The sequence below is a fragment of the Poecilia formosa genome, unplaced genomic scaffold (genome assembly GCF_000485575.1).
Source record: "Poecilia formosa unplaced genomic scaffold, Poecilia_formosa-5.1.2 Scaffold21, whole genome shotgun sequence".
Lineage (NCBI taxonomy): Eukaryota > Metazoa > Chordata > Actinopteri > Cyprinodontiformes > Poeciliidae > Poecilia > Poecilia formosa.
In genome coordinates, this window is record NW_006799960.1 from 3,115,190 (window position 1) to 3,132,091 (window position 16,902).

Sequence of the window (16,902 nt, forward strand, 5' to 3'; positions counted from 1 at the left end):
TATTTGATATATTTTTATAACAATTGGCGTGTGGGCCAAATTTCTCCTGTAGTATGATTACATTTAGAACATGAGATAATTAAATCTACTAGAGTTGCCCACCAACAGCATTGCTAATACAGAAGACCCCTGCATGTTTGCGCTTCAGTGTTTTTCTAATTTTTCCCCCAGTATAAATTGTTTATGTTTGCAGATTTTCTCATAGGGCATATTTAAAATATTTGAAAATGTCGGAAACTAAATGACAGGACATAAAGCCAAATGTCACACCATTTGCAAAGCAGCCAATCTGGAAGGGCAATTTATTTTCATTGTTGCTGGCTATAACTCCAGGACTAAATTCTGGCTTTTGCGTACAAGATGGTTTCCACTGCATGTTAAGGTCCGCTTTGTGTTTGAACTATTAAAATAGGCAGCGACAAGCTTATTTAGAATGGGTCTCAACCATTTGCGGATTTTAGCTATTTAGGTAGGTGTGGTCCCAAAACCCCATAATATTTTTCTCAAAGACATTTCATAATTTAAACATTGCCTAAAATATTGAATTGTTACACATAATTCTTTGAAGCAATAAGCTTTTTCAAAATGTAATCTTCATAAACAAAAATCGAGCTAAACTTTTTAAAAAACATTTCATTCATTTTCTCAGATTAAAAAACAGTGACCTCTAGTGGCAAAAAGTATAAAGTCCGGAAAAAAAAAAAACGTACATCATCTCAACTTTATTTGAATAAAACACACAGCACATACATCCCTCTGGTGAAATAATAAACAGTTAAACGGTTTTCAGCATTTGGTTGGTCTACGTCCACAGAAAGGTACAAACAAAGACTCAACACTTCTATTTCCCAACAAATTTCAAACGTTTGGTATCCACTGAAACAGCAAACACTCATGTATATTGCAACATTCACTGCCTGTAGTTAAATATAAGCTCATATCTGCTGGAAATGGACTAAATATAGTACAGTCAATACTTTCTTTAAAACAAACAGCTCACTATAGTTTGGTCTCAACATCTACTAGAATCCAAAAGCAAATGAGCACATGAACTGCATTTGTCTTTGTTTTTAACTTATGCCGTGGAAGTGTTCATGTAAATACGACTCATCAAGCTAAGGACTGCTTGGTGCAGCAAATGCTTTGGACAAGAAGAACATCTGGCTACGTTACAGTAAAGTTTCAACAATTGTGCTCAAGACGTTGCAACAGGCAGGAAAATTTCACCACACTTGGAAGGCACGTACAGTTCAGAAGGACCACATTTCTACATGCAGCTCAAACTCCACACAGCTGAATAACACAAAAGTCTGAATTTTATTAGCTCTATGACAAAGCACTGCAACATTAAATGCCCTAAATGTTTCACAATCCTTTGAGGCTGGCAGGGATCAGTACAAACAGCATGACCGATCTTGAGGTTTGCCTCTAAACATTAAACGGGGCATTTAATCCTGCAACAGTTACAGTATATAAGAAAAGGTTTCCATCCTCAGCTGTTTGCACGTGTGGGGAAAAAAAGGCAAGGACAAAAATAAGGCACAACTGTAACAAAAATTTGCCGAATGAAGCCACTTCTACCTTGCTGATGGACGTTAACGTCACCTACAAAGAGGAGACTACTTAGAGCAGAAGGTTTTCTAAATAAAGACGAAATGTGAAATGAGTGAAAAACAGCTGGACATGTTGACCTAACAACTGTTGGGAAAAAAAAAAAAAAAAAAGTAAAATAATCGGCACTTGGTCCTTCGGTTTAGGAATGCGTAACAAAACTATTTGTAACCCACAGAACAGTCAATAGAAGATGTGCAAAACTGTTTTTGTGATATCTGAGGAGTGCCGGCGAGTTTCCCCTCTCACCCTGCTGCTGCCATTACCACACACACACACACACACACACACACACACACACACACAACTTTAAACTCTTAATCAAAATGCTGTAAACTGCTTATGTGTGAAACACCCTGCTGCCGCTTCGCCGGCTGAAAGATGTGAGAAGAGGAGGGCAGGAAGTTTGTGCGGCTCCTCTCTTCAGGTTCCCTCATGCTCATTTACTTTTTTTTTTTTTTAATCTCATCCCTGGTAATGTACAACTCGGCTTTCTTCATCTGTGTACCCAAATCATCCTCCATTCAGACAGAGAGCTTCTCTCTGGGTTCTTCGTTGCTGCATCATTCTGTCTTCTCTGGTTCTATGTTGTCCAGATCAATATCGGGCGAGGCCACGCAGCAGAAGCACAGTTTCTGGGTGAACAGGGAAATCTTATCTGCAGGTTGAGGACAAAAAAGAAAAGCATGAGAAAAATAAATCAAGACAAACTCAATCTACTTATTTTCATTAAACTAACATTTTATTTTTTTAAGTCCTGGGTTTGCAAACAATAAGCTCAAAACTTTTCTTGGACCATTTTGCACTGCATGCTGGTAATTGTGCAGTAGGATGAGGACAGAGTGTTCCTGAGATATAAATACATGTACACACTGCTTCATTATTTAGTGTATGCAGACTTTCCAGTGGACTGAACTTTGAAACACTAATCTGAGTCCCGTCTGAGCTCCCAACACTGTTCTGTTTGAAAAACGAGTCAAGGAAAAGCTTCTTACTGCAGAAAGTTACTCAGAGGAACACGAGGTTGTTTAAGCCAACGAGCAAAGAAGTGATTACACAACATAAAATTAAGTAATTCTGTTCTGTTAATATTTTTAATGCCACTGTTAATATTTTTTTTAAATCTCTTTATTTTTACTTTAATTTCTCTTTCTCACCGTTTCTTTTTCTTAAAATCTCTCTTTCTCATTGTTTATTCAATGTCAGATGCTGTTTTTATTTTAATTATGTAAAGCACTTTGAAATGCCTAGCTGCTGAAATGTGCTATACAAATAAAATTTGATTGATTGATTGAAATAAGCTTAGCACACTATCAGCTGTTTGTAAATCTGGCAACTAACTACAATTTAAAAATGAAGTTCAAATAATACTAAACTCGTCAGGTTTTGACTAGGCTCACATCGGAGGAGAAATAAAGTCAATTAGATCATGCTGTACTTTTGCTTTTTAGGAGATTGTGTAAATAAGGTGAAAACTGTGGTATTTTTTGTCAGCGATGTCAGCATACCATGAGAATCCCCTGGCAAGTTAAACATCAAATGTCTATGTAGATACAGAGCAGAGAAGGAAGGAGATAATTATCTAAAGAACCTGCTTTTTAGGAAATACTACACAATGAGTATTTCAGTTACCACTTCAAATACTTGGAGAAAGTAAAAAAACAAGAAACACAACAGCAACTTTGACAGATTGGCCAGCAAATCTGGTTTGGATCAGGTCCTCGGCAGAGAGAGTTTGATCTCGTTAATCCAGATCAGAGGAGGTTTCCTTAAGGACATCATGTGTCTGGGTTTGGACGTGACGTTTGTTGCTTAATAAACCCACTTCTTCATGAACCCCATAGAAATCACTAATCTGGCCTACAAACTGCACTCAGGAACAATTAAAAACATTTTTTCAGACTCAGACTGAAAATGAGGACGACTAAACAAACCAAACTGTAACGTTGGACAACTTTTCTCCATTCGTTACAGATTCTGTAACATTATTAAGGCTGATGGAAAAATCTAAATGAAAAATACGTTTAAGCACCATTTGGTATTTATAATTTATTCTAATGGAAAAAAAAAAGCTTAACTGAAAAAAAACACAACAACACTGCAGTGTCATGCAACACGGAGGATCTTACCGAGCATTTTCCGGAGGAAGGGCGGTCTAGACGTGGGAGGTAGATGGACACAAATATAGTAGACTGGAGCTCCGGACAGAGCAACAGCGATTCCAACAAAAGAGTTGATGGTGTCACTGTAAAGGGGAACAACCACCAGGAAAATGCTGCACAAGCAGTAAACTATCGGGAAGAACAGAGACAGCTGCGGAGAAACATATATAAAGAACACATGAATTAATATATGCATAAGAAAATATAAAAGGAAGACATTATTAAAAAAAAACAACAAAAAAAACTCTCTGTTACTCCAAGTTACTTAGTTGCCATGGGAGTATTAAGTTAAAATTAACCAGAGTTATTCCTGAAAATATGAATATGTTGATAAGGCACACAATGGTTTTTGCTGTCAAGTACAGAAAAAAAGAAAAAGAAGACTGCCAATACTTTGGTAAGATATATCAGTCTGATAATTTTACCTTCAGTCCATCACCAACCGTGACAAAAAGTGAGGATGGAAATTTGCCGAGCAAATCAAATACAAATCCTTCAAGTTTTCACTGAACCAATAAAACCGGAGTGCAGGTATTCCCAACGTTTTGGGAGTTGCGTGTCGACATGCGCAGCTAAAGCGACTGCCAACAGGTGTCCTACCTTAACAGGGCGCGGCAAATCGGGAAACCTGAGTCGAAGGTAGATCTGACTGGCTATCGACAGGCCGATGAACAGCCAGTAATTAAAGCTGAAGTAGTTGATCAACCGGAAGACGTCGGGCACGGAGAGGTAAATTAACGACATGACCCCCTTGAAGAAGAGAAGCACACACGTGCATGAGACACAGACAGAGGCTGAGTGCAGAGTTTTGCTTGAGAGCTACTAAAATATTAAACAAACCAACATTGAAAAGCAGGGCTGGAATCGGGGTGTAACGTTTAATGTGGATCATGCACAGGACGTTGGGCAGGTGGCCTTCTCTGGAGCCAACAAAAAACAACCTGCGGGGCGAAAACAAATGTTGCAAAGGACAAAAAAAAAGAAAAAAAAAGAAAAAAGAAACAAATGCAAACCGGTCCTTCGAGGAATCTTCAAAATGGGCTAGATTTAGTCAAGGGTTACGGAAAGGTTACAGTTTCGAAACCTCTAAAATTTTCCATCGTTTCGTTCCTGCAGTGCAAGTCCACTAAAAGCAGTGGAGACACAGTTATCCTATTAGATGAAAACTTTATCAGTACAGCTTATTTGTGTTATGTGGCAAAAGTGGAGCAATCAAGTATGAATGTACGTGCTAGAATTACATTTCAGCACCTGCGATCTAAAAACAGATTCCAAAGACAATTAAAGCCGACTATGACTGTAGCGATTATGGTGACAGGTTAATTTGTAATTTCCTGTCAATTCCATGTCTGTCCTAATTGTCCTTTCAGAACAGTGGTGGCTCTGGCAGCAACGGTTCATGTCAAAAGGTGAAGAAAACATTTAAGCAGCAAATCGCCTATGCAATTTGAAAATGCAAAATAACACATTTTTGATTTGATACCGCCATAATTTTATGCCATGTCGAATGGCATAAAATTTTACACCCACCTGGAGGCAGCAATGATGGATGAGTTGAGGCCTCCGTAACACGAAACGGCCACAGAGAACGGGATCATCCATCGAGCCCAGCCCAGGACTTCATCTGCAAATGTCTGACGGGACAGTAAACAGAGATCATCACTAATGCAGAAAAGATTCAGTAACAAAGCCTAGGGACGAAACAGGAATCATTTTTGGGTTAATGACTAAAACCGACACCAGCTGAGATCAAAACGGGATTAATTAGTTTCGGTTACTCTGACTCCAAGTTTAAATTTCTAAGAGTTGTAAGATGGAAGCAGAAGATGTTTGCTTTCAAGGAATCGCTTCATTCTCGGTCCACTGACCCAGGTCATAGCTTGGCATCATAAGTAAGCCATCAGACCGCAATAAAAATTATAAAACGGCACTGACAAGGGTCGTTAAGAACAATTGTTCCTCCATCTGCGCTGTAATCAGATCATGAACCTCCCTGCTGCTCCTGCGTAGAGCACTAATGTCTTTAGCTGCAGTCTCTACTCCCTCGGTCGCAGATAACCGAAGGGACGCACCATCGCCAGATGCATGCATCGGTGCTCGTCTACCAGACTGGAAATGATGACGGTCAAAGACAGGAAGTGCAGATCATAACCAGGCGCTTCTATGATGACCATAAAGGGAGATCCTTGTATTTTCAAACACATTGATGTGACAACCAAAGTATTTTTTGGGAGGATTTTGGTACATAATTGTGTCACGCTCCACAAATCTGGTGTTCATGGAAGGGTAGCAAGAAGAAATGCTTTACTTAAAGATAATGGTTCTATTAAATATGGATTCTTGAGGGAAGAAATGCAAATTTTTCTTCTTTTTTTTTTCCAGCTTTTTCTTCAAAAATTCTCTCTGCACCTTGTTTTGATCATCAAATAATAATAATAAAAAACCAGGCTCAATTGACATGAATATCTTTACAAGCCGTTGCTAATCAGCCTGTTCATAAAATCAGCATGTTTGACAGGTTACCATGTGAACGCCACATCGCCGCCTTTGCTTTTTAATTCTGAGAACCGCACAGAAACTCACCACAGCAACAGCTTCACTGTTGAGCAGAGTGTCTGCGTCCATGACCACATAGTAAGCTACGTTGGTTAAGATGTAGATTATTGTGACAATGGGCATGGAAATGGCAATGGACAAAGGGAGATTCCTACAAGGGAAGTAAAGGGAAAATGGCTTAAAAACGTTTTAGTGCATCTTTGTTAGTTTCAAAGTGAGCGCTCACGTAAAGGACACGGCAGGAACAGGAGACCGCACCTCTCTGGGTTCTGGATCTCCTCTGTGATGAAGTTGAGTGTGTCCCAGCCAGAGTAGGAGTAGAGAGCTGAATAAAGAGCCAAAGCCATGTGGCCCATTTCCAGCTTGGAGTCTTTGAACGGCTCTTGAAAATTCTGGTCAAAACCTTCCCAACAAAAAACAATAAAAAAAACAAAGAAAAATGTTCAATTGTTCAAACTGTCACTGTCATTATGCAATATATATATTTAGATATTGCACTGGTGAACAAATGCCAATAAATTCTAACATTAAAATCCAAAGCATCCAAATTAAATTAATATATTTCAATCATTTTAGAACCGATTAGATTAAACAGTTGGACTCAAGTGAATGAGGCTTTCACTCCAAGTGAAATGATAATTTATGACAAAATTAATGCAGTGCCAACATTATCCAAACATTTGACATTAAAAAGAAAGAAAAAAAAACAATCTTTGTATTTCTAAAGGCAACATTTTTATTAGCACCACATTTGTTAGCAATGCAGAAAAATTATGTGAGAAATTCTTTGTTCTCTGAAGCCGAGGTTAAAAATCAATGCCTGTATTTAGAAAATGATGCTGCCTTCACCTCTGAGGCCCAACATGCAACGATTAGTAGGTTTTATTTATTTATTTTCACAAGAGAGATTTAGAAAGTCGAGTTAATTTCACATTTTGCAACTCTTCGCCATACCTTCCCAAAACATTAACGTCAACGCATTGCAGTTTAGAATAAATAACAAGCGATAAAGCAATCTAATTTACTCAAATCCAAAACTATAAACACCTCACTCATACATAAAATCCATCAATACCCATTAATGATTAGCACGTATTAAAAACCCATGCTTTAAGCCATCTGGTTCCACCTCCTCTTAGGCTAATCAGTAACTAGTAAAACTTTCCAGCTGCGACTCTGAACAGAGGCAACAGCGTTCAAGTCGTCCTCCGTGAGCCTCGACTCCAAACTGCTGGGACCGACCGGCGCTGCTGCAGACGCGACAGAGTTAACGGGACGATACCTTGACCCAGCTTCACCAAGCCGGCGATGATGATGACGATGAGAGCCAGCACCTTTGCTACAGTAGAGATGACCTGGAGGATCGCTCCCCATTTTACTTTCATGCAGTTTACAGCAGTCAACAAACCTGTAAAAAAAACAAAAAAAACAATTAAAATGGATATATTAAACATTTAAATTGTATGATCAAAATCCTTCAAAGTAGAAATCTGAAAACTTGCAAGAATATTTGCATTTTTAAGTTTATAGCTGGTTTCACTGAACTTTTTGAAGCTTTTGCCTAAAGACACTTATGATCTGTCACGGTAATACACCTGGTTGTTTAAATAAATCCAACAGGTTTAAGGATCAGCTAGTGTGTTTGCATTGTCTTCATTCTTCAAAGTCCTCCTTAATTTACCATCCCTAAGCCTCTGCTGTTGTCTTTTACCACTCAGGATGCATTAAGAGTTAATCACCAGTGCAGCTGTAAATACACACAGCTTTATGATCTCACAGCGAAGACAGGATTAAGGTATTATGTCGAGATGCCAAAGGCTCTAAAACTCAAGCTTGTTCCCCTCCATTTTCATGCTGCACATATGATGCAATCATGTTCAAATTGTGAACCTGGCTCCTGCAGAAAACATTTCATATAAGAGGAAGCTCTAATCCAAGACTATGTGCAGTTTATGTGCATGGATCTCGGCGTTTGAGGAACTGTGTGTATTGTAAACTTAACAGTTTTCAGTTCCACAAGCAAGTGAAACAGCTGATAGCTGGAAAAGCTGTAATTGTACTACAGGTTTATGAGAGACTGGATTACAGAGCAATTAAATATTTGCATCAAAGAGAATCAGAGTAAACGCTAGACGCAGTTTTTCCAAAACGATGATCTCATGTGTGGAGGGGGGAACCAAAATAAAATCTAGCCGTAACAGTTTAGGCCAATGTGGAACAAGCAATTTTCCTCTAACCCTAACAACTTTCTGCGTCTCCTTGACGACCACAGTCATATGGTCTTTATGACTGGCCGTCAGTCTTTTACATTACTGTGGAGACATTTTGGCTTTCTTAGTACAAAATTGTTTTAGTCAGCTACTCTTCGGGTGTCTTTGGTGTTTTTAAAGCATCTAAACCGGATTCAAGTCAGGACCACTCTAAGACCTTATTTTTTATTTTTATTCAAACCATGCAGAAGTGGCCATACCTACTTACTTGCAGGCAAGTATAGCCATACAATAAGAATTCACACATAACACCAAAGATTTTGTATGACAAATAATTACCGCCTTTAAGTGTTTCAGTACACTTGTTTGAACTATAGTTACCAAAAGGTTGGTGGTGTTGTGTGTAAACCTGTGAGCTATACCATCTGAACTTACCTCATGTGTGCTTTAAAAAAACAGGTAGGTAAACATACAAGAGATTAAAAAAAACAAAAATCATGCAGCATGCTTAGGAGAAGAGTCTTACATATTATGGCAGCTGCAATGAGGCGGACCGGGTAGTACGGGGCGAAGCAGGTGGGGTAGAAAGGCTGGACCAAATAGTTGGAGAAGGTCAAGGCTATCACTGCCTGAGAGGCTGGCTCTACGATCAGCAGGGACGTCCAGAGTCTGCAGTCGAGATGAAAGACCAGTTACTGTTGTTGGACACTTTTAGCATGCACGTCGCTAGATCTAACGGGGTTTTAAAATATGAGCTACACCAACATTAATGTGTGTCTAAGTCAAATCAAAATGTGCTTTCTGTTACTTTTCATGATTGTGTCTTACGGATCATATAAGCAGCAAATTTAGCTTCAAAGGAAATCTGATTACAGAAAACCCAATTTCAGAAATCTAATTATCTTACGACGGACCTTAATCTGTATTTGTTCAGGTTTCAGTAAAATTCTTCACAGGGAGGGACAGTCACAGAAACACGCTGTACACAGCATTTTGTTGGAAAGTTGAGTGGAAGGAAAAAATGTGATGGAAAGAAAAGAGCATATGCAACAAGGAAAAATCACAGCTTTTAAACTCTAAAGGTTGTGGACCAAATCAAGATCGTGAATGTTCTCAAAGGGCCGGTTGTGGTAGAACATATAAATAAAACTACATGTTAACAAACTTAAAATATTCTCTGGATTTGATTCGTACTCCTCAAAAATAATATTGAACATCTTCTCACATTAACTGCATTCTATGCAAATAGAAACAGATTTGATTTGACTGATTAATTAATGCTTAAGCACACAACTATTATCTTGAAGTTCAATTTCTGAGGCCTGGAGGGCCACAGAAATCGTTACGGCAGGCCGGTTGTGGCCCACGCGTCTCGAGTTTAACACACACGCTTCAGAGGATTGTGATGTTTGCACCAGGAAACAGCTTTTTTGTTGTTGTTTTTTTTTTTCTTTTTGGTCATGTTCAAAGTATCTGAGAAACTGAATTTTCAGTTTTCATTAACTTGAAGCCATTTTCATCAAAAGTAACAAAAACAAGACATTTACAATCCATGCATAATCATCCTACATAACCTTCACTGTTTGAACTGAATTCACGTTTTGGTGAGTAGAGATGTACTTGTTGTCAAGACGCTACAAAGAAGAAAAACTTGTGCAACTTCAAAGGTGCGCCGACATACCGAATAAAAGCCAAAAAGCCTCCAAATGCTTCCAGAATGTAAGAGTAAGACGCTCCGGATTTGCGGATAGTGGTACCGAGCTCAGCGTAGCACAACGCTCCAATCACAGAAAATACCCCTCCGATGGCCCACACCACCAGAGACAAGCCGTAAGAGCCCGTATTCCCGAGAACTCCCTGCAGGGACAACAGATGTGTGGAGAAACAGGAGAGAACGGGGAAACATGCAACACTGTTTGCACAGAGGACACGGTGGTAACAAGATTCATTTATGACGATCAAATATTTATTCAAGAGGGCAGGAGTCTTTACCTTCGGAGAGACAAAGATTCCAGAGCCAATCATATTTCCCACGATGAGGCAGACCCCATGGAGGAGGGAGATCTCCTGCTTTAGTCTAACACCGCTGCCCACAGACTGGGCGTCTCCATCGGCCACCATGCTTACCAATTTATTTCAACGCTCAAAGGCAAAGCTTAATATTGATGAATTAAGATTAGCGCAAATTTATCCTGGTAAAAAACAAACAAACAAAAAAAAAACCAAAAAAAAAACACAATATGTAGTTTGGTCCTGACAAAGACAAGTGGGGTTGGTCTTATAGGAAGTTCAAGATTAAGCACATCTCAAAACAGAATCCGAGGTGTAATTTCTCTGGTTGGATACCCTGCAAGACAAACAAACAAACAAAAAAATAACCGTCAGTCACATTCAATTTTTTTCTTAAAACTCTTAAAAGTTTCTAAAAAGGGACAAAGTGATTTTAGCCTAATGAATCATGAGGAATCTGTCAGCTGTTAGAAATAACTATCTTTTCAACTCGACTTCCAATGAGCAGAGGCTGAATACAAACCCAGGGTTTCCCCCCAATGTATTATAAGCCTGGTGGGCCACCAAGCTTATAATGCATTGCTTTTTTTTTTTTAATGTTTGCATTTTTTTAAGACTTTACAGTTGGTGTTCAGGTATTAATCTTTTAATAACACATAATTATCAAGTGATATTTTCAAATTTCCTGTCAAGTTTAAACATTTTTTAACTCAAAAACATGACGAGCCGCTGGATGAAAGACTGCTTTAGCACCCAACCACCAGGCTTAGCAAGTTTTCTGGGGGAAACCCTGGAAACCAACAACATTCTGCCATGCAGGCCACTACACCAGGGCTGGTGAAGTCCAGTACTCTAGAGCTGATGTGCAGCGTGTTTTGGCGTTGACCCTGCTACAACCCGGGCGATTCAAAAGGTCGGATGACCCCCTCAACACGTCATCATGCTTTGCAGAAGAACCTGAACCTGAACACGCAACTCTGTTGAGAACAGAGTTACGTGTCACACCTAAGCCTTCCAAAAACGTAAAGTACTGAAACAATGCAAACTATTTTACACTGCGACGGGTCACGTCTGATCTCTAAGATTTATTAACAAGTAAACCGACACACCCAGACCAACTTCTGAACAACAATAATGCATAAACCAAGCAGGTCTGAATCTATGCAACTGCATAGGCAACAAACTGATCAACCACGCATTCCTGAGCCTCCGCTGATAGATACAGAGCGCTGCAGAGTGACAACGTCCCAGCAGAAATGAATATCTGGAGACACTGATTCAATTACCTAACCGTCGCTCTTCAGTTCTTTGTTCTCGTGCTTTTATCAGGTCACAATATTGACCTGCTTCCTTATCTGCCTCAACCACCAACATGGACCATGATGAGGAGATACTTGGGGTTATTCACTTCACCTCTCAATGGTCAAAATGTTAAGCCTGACCAGTGTATTCTAGTAGATTTTGAGACATTATGAACCACAACTCAACACCACTGTACATTTATCTTTGGTGAAGAAGGTAATGACCAATCTGTGGTTAACAATGAGCCTGAAAGAAGTTTTTTTTTTTTTTTAAAGCTATTTTTAGATTTACCGCAGCCAAATATGGCTCCAGTATTATTCATCTGTAATTGATACATTTTTTGGACCTCTCTTACAATTGAAAAAAAAAAAAAAAAAGAGAAAAACCTGCAGCCACTGGTCTGTGACAAAGAGCCACCATGGGTCCCTTTATGATATGAATGGAATTATGCAAGCATCTGTTCTGCATCCCTAAGCTAATCTGGCTCCTGCAGCTAATGGATCCCTGTTTACAATACATCTCTGGAGGAAGCAATTAAACGCCGCACCAACAAGAAAAACATGTGCTGTCGACGGTGCCTTCTGACGCGAACCGATGTGCTCCACATTAAGTGATGAACCTTAGGCAATTATACGCAAAGGCTAACTTCTGCGATTTCTAAAACTCTGTTTCAGTACAGCTAGATGATAGTGTACATGACTTAATTAAAACAGCTCCAGAGAAAAGCACCAATAGAAGTTTAGCTTGTGTTACAATGATATTTTCACAGTAAGATAACACCAAGTAAAAACACCACATTTTCATGATATTTGGTTAAAAATTTGAAACAAAAATCATATTAAAAAAAAGGAAGAAAATTATTCCACTGGTTCATCAGTAAGATTTACTGTAGTTTTGATAAATAGATGTGAAACAAAAGATTTAGGATATGACATTCTGTAGCTATAAAGTAAAAACTGTGGATCTTTTTAATCCTTGCATGTGCATTATTAAAGCTGACAATAAACATTTTTGGAATATCTAACCTCTTAAATGCTCATTTTCATTATTGAAGTCGTACTTTTTTCAGAAAAGAAAGACACCTCAAATATGAACATGGAAATTGTGCATTATGTCATCAGAGCCTGACTGCAAGTACATTTCTAAAATTTTTTTTATTTTTGTGTAAAGTTGTTGACGTTAGCTCCACCTTAGTCTGTTGGACACGAAAAAGAAAGATCTAGAAGATTTTCATTATGTTCAAATGCCGGCTTTACAGATTTAAGCTTTTTTTATAGGAAGGTCAATGGCTGTGCCAGGGAGTTTAAAAAATTGGCAGCAATATTAATTCTGATAAATTTATATTTCCGTGTTGGTCAACTTACAGTACATATCTTAAACTTGTGGAAAAAAACCAACAACAATTACATTTTGACAAAGCTGTGTGCTTTAAACAACAAAAACAACAACAAAAGAAAACCATTTTGAATGGGAGTCAATGGCACAAGAAAATGTGGGGGAAAAAACAACAAAAAACTTTAAAATTTTCTCCCAAAACCACTGCTTCAAGAAGCTAGTGTTATACAAAAATACAGCTTAAACTAACAAAGAAAAGGACTCCGGAAATGGTCACAATGGAGTTGAGTTTACCCTCGTCACCTAAAATAATAAAAACAAAAACAAACTAGACGGAAAGGCGAATAATCTCTATCCATCACTGAAGACTAAAGGAAATTTTTAAATAGACATTCAGTCCGCGCTTCATCTTCCTCCAGGTAGACAATAGTCGGCGTAACACCGGTTCACATTCTGAGACCACAGAATGGGGTTGTGAAAACGTGGACAAGAACATTGCGTCTCCGTGTGTGCTGCTGAAAAATGTAACACTGCTAATGTGAATGGGTCCATACCGCTTGGAAAGCATCACACACATACCGACGCCACGCTAGAATCATCTCGCTGTTATCAACGATTAGCAACCAGCTGATGGTTAGCTACTGGCCTGATGCGGATTTAAAAGGAGAAGCCGCGAGAATAAAAACAAGTTGTTTTCCTTAGCAAAAACTTTAGCTAAGCCAGACAATTCTGGCGTAAGCGCAAACAGCGCTTATTTTAAACCCACTTTGCGGAAGCTCCCCGGTTAGCATCAAGCTAACACAACTGAGGCAGCTGGAGATCATAGGTGATGTAGTAGTTGCATCATGCTAACCCGAACATCTAAAAACGGTTAAAGGAATTTATGCCGGAAGCGTTTCCCTTACATAACCATGTTGTAATGTCTAGGCTCCGGGTGAAGGATGTATCAAGGAATGAAAATCAATAGACTATAGTCACCTCGTTACGTGCCCATACACTCCTCGCCGCTTGACTCAAATAGCAACCCATGTGCAGTGTTGGAAGAACTTTAGCTTCGATCCACGCTGCATAGCACTCAACATCTGCTCAAGCCCCTCCTCAGAGCAACCATAGGTTGGCTTAAGACTCGCAGACAGACCAGGGGGCAGGTCGGCTCATTAAATAACAGAAACACCCAGATTTAACCTCATGTGTATTAAATAGAGATCAGTTTGAAGCGTTGCTCTCATCATTTGGCAGGCGGTCAACTGCATGTGTGCATCTGTATGAAAGCCTGTTTAACCTGGTGCGCAGGTTATGGAAGCCCATTACTGCCACTCGAGACAAAAATGAACGCGGTATGTCATAATAGATAGACGCAAAGTTATGATTTTGAGTTTGAAAGCTCACAGTTGTGGGGTTGTATTACAGTGATGATTTCAAAAGTAAAAACTGGTGTCATTAGGACTTTCAAAACATAATTTTGATTATGTGGTTGTGAATCTTCTGTTTTTAGCAAAATAACTTTAGATCTCATATTTATGACCTGCAAATATATCGTCTGATTTTTTTTAAAAGAAAACTGCAAAAATAATTATGACTTTGTATTTTATATGTGTCTTAATAATGACGCTTGTAAATAGTCTTTAAAAATTCTACTTAATGTGATAACATCAAAAGAATAAGTTTGACACTTAATTTGGGCAATATTATGAACTTGAAAGTTATAATTGTGACAAATTTTGTACCTCATATTAAATTTTTTTAAACTCATATGACTTCGAAATGAATGTTTTTGCATTTGAAAGTCATGATATGTATGATTATTGTAGTCAAACCTTAACTTCCTTTATGTCATTTTTTTATCTCACAATTCTTACTTCAAAATTTATGAATGTAAATATAAAAATCTCGACTTTTCCTGTCATACTTAAGGTCTTAAAATGCTGGCTTTAAACCGCCTCCTGATGGATTATAAAGTCAAAATTGCGACTGAAATTTGTAGTTATGACAGTGACAGTCGTCATCATGCTCTAATAATTAAATATAATTTTAAAGCTCATAATAACTGAAATTCAAAATTGACTTTGAAACTGATATTTATAAAACAGTATCTAATAAATAAGAGCTTAAAGTCAAAATTGTGAGATTGAAATTTGTGACTGACACATTTTTACTTTCAAACTCATAATCTAGACACTGAAAGTTGAAATGCATAATGCAGAATCTCATACTTGGGATACTGAAGCTCTTAGCTAAGGCATTTGGGTTTTTGTTTTTCCAAGATCCTAGATGCCTTAAACAATGAGAATTAAGATTGAAGAACAAGTTTTATCTCTTTATTTCTGTCTGTGTCTTTTCAAATAACCAACCTATTCAAAACACTCATGAATTACACGAGTGCCAAGCTATTTTACGCTTTTTAGTGTTTTTACAATTTCCTTCTGGATTTCTCCAATACTGGTACAAAACCGAGTCAGAAACTCCTTTCTGGTTAATCAGTAGCAATATATAAGGCCTCTGTTCGTACACTTTAAATAAACAGCAAAGTAGCAAATTTCTTATCAGTGCAAACACACACATTTCGATAAGGATCTTGAAGTATGGGGTCACTCTACTTTTCACTTGGGGCAAAAAAAAAAAAAAAGACAGATGCAGGCGGAACAACATGAACAAATGCGTCATAACCTGCACACTGCCCAAGAGTACTAAAAGCTTACATGGATCAGAGCCAGCATTAGAGTAATAAATGATTTAACTCTGTGTTTGCCATGTGATTGCTGCGACTCGGTGGATTTCTGTTGGTTGGGATTTGCTGCCATCTTGTGGTGTTTCTTATAAATACATTATTCACTAATTTGTTCGTGTGCTCACGTTTCCTCTTTTTTAAAATCTTGACCAATATCCAAGATAATCCCGTTGTAATCATTTAAGATACAGTTTGAACTCTCGAGAAGAACTTTCAATCATTACTTCTAATTCACCTTTAAAAAAAAACAATAAATAAATAGGCAGATAAATTTTAATATTTCAGTAGCACTTCATCGTAGTTTCTTTCGATGCATTTATTTTTATCAACTTGACGGGCAGTGTGCTATGAGCCTACTAAACCGTCACAAAGGAGGAAACACCCATAGTGCAATCAGCCACTAGAGGACCAGCTCTAACTTACAGGAGGACATAAGGGCAATCGGGCCGTAGCTGGGAGAAGGGAGTGTGGCACAATGCAATTCAGGCAGCTAAACGCGCATTTCAGGTCCACAGTGAAGTCAACTTAGAAACTGATATTTCCTCACAATATTTTCAAAGTAAAAGCATGCATTAAACCAAGCAGTTGTAGTTTCTCCTGCACCATTATGCTGATTTGCTTTTCAGTCTGAAACTTTGTTGGACAGTAATGCATAAACAACACAAAAACTAGGAGAAAATAAGGAGGGAAATAAAATATGTGAAGTAAGCATAAAGGTAACAAATAGTCTAAGCACATTATTCAGAGTAAAATGGAGGGAAACTAACAAATGCATGTGAAAATAAAGAAAATAAAGTGAAAATAAAGAAAAAAATAAAGAAAATATGAAAATAATGAAACATGTGAAAATAAAGAAAAAAAATATTTACAAGATCTTTGTTGACATTAATGTTTTCTACCCTCATTATTTTCACCTTTTACATACACATTTTTTTTCTTTGATTTTATTTAAAACATGCAGATTTGTTTTCCTGTTTAAGTAATTGGG

At 38.1% G+C, this 16,902-nt stretch overlaps 1 protein-coding gene across 1 annotated transcript; it reads right to left on the reverse strand.

Moving 5' to 3' along the window:
• Positions 1 to 707: 707 nt before the first annotated feature.
• Positions 708 to 14,470, reverse strand: LOC103135139 (Y+L amino acid transporter 2). The gene is made up of 12 exons (XM_007547749.2): positions 14,165 to 14,470; positions 10,532 to 10,886; positions 10,221 to 10,396; positions 9,066 to 9,208; positions 7,612 to 7,737; positions 6,588 to 6,732; positions 6,357 to 6,480; positions 5,304 to 5,407; positions 4,618 to 4,714; positions 4,374 to 4,523; positions 3,741 to 3,924; positions 708 to 2,269 (listed from the first exon to the last, which is right to left on the reverse strand). Exons 2-12 carry the CDS (start codon positions 10,658 to 10,660, stop codon positions 2,175 to 2,177), a joined length of 1,473 nt encoding a protein of 490 aa, XP_007547811.1. The 5' UTR covers positions 10,661 to 10,886; positions 14,165 to 14,470; the 3' UTR covers positions 708 to 2,174.
• Positions 14,471 to 16,902: the final 2,432 nt, after the last annotated feature.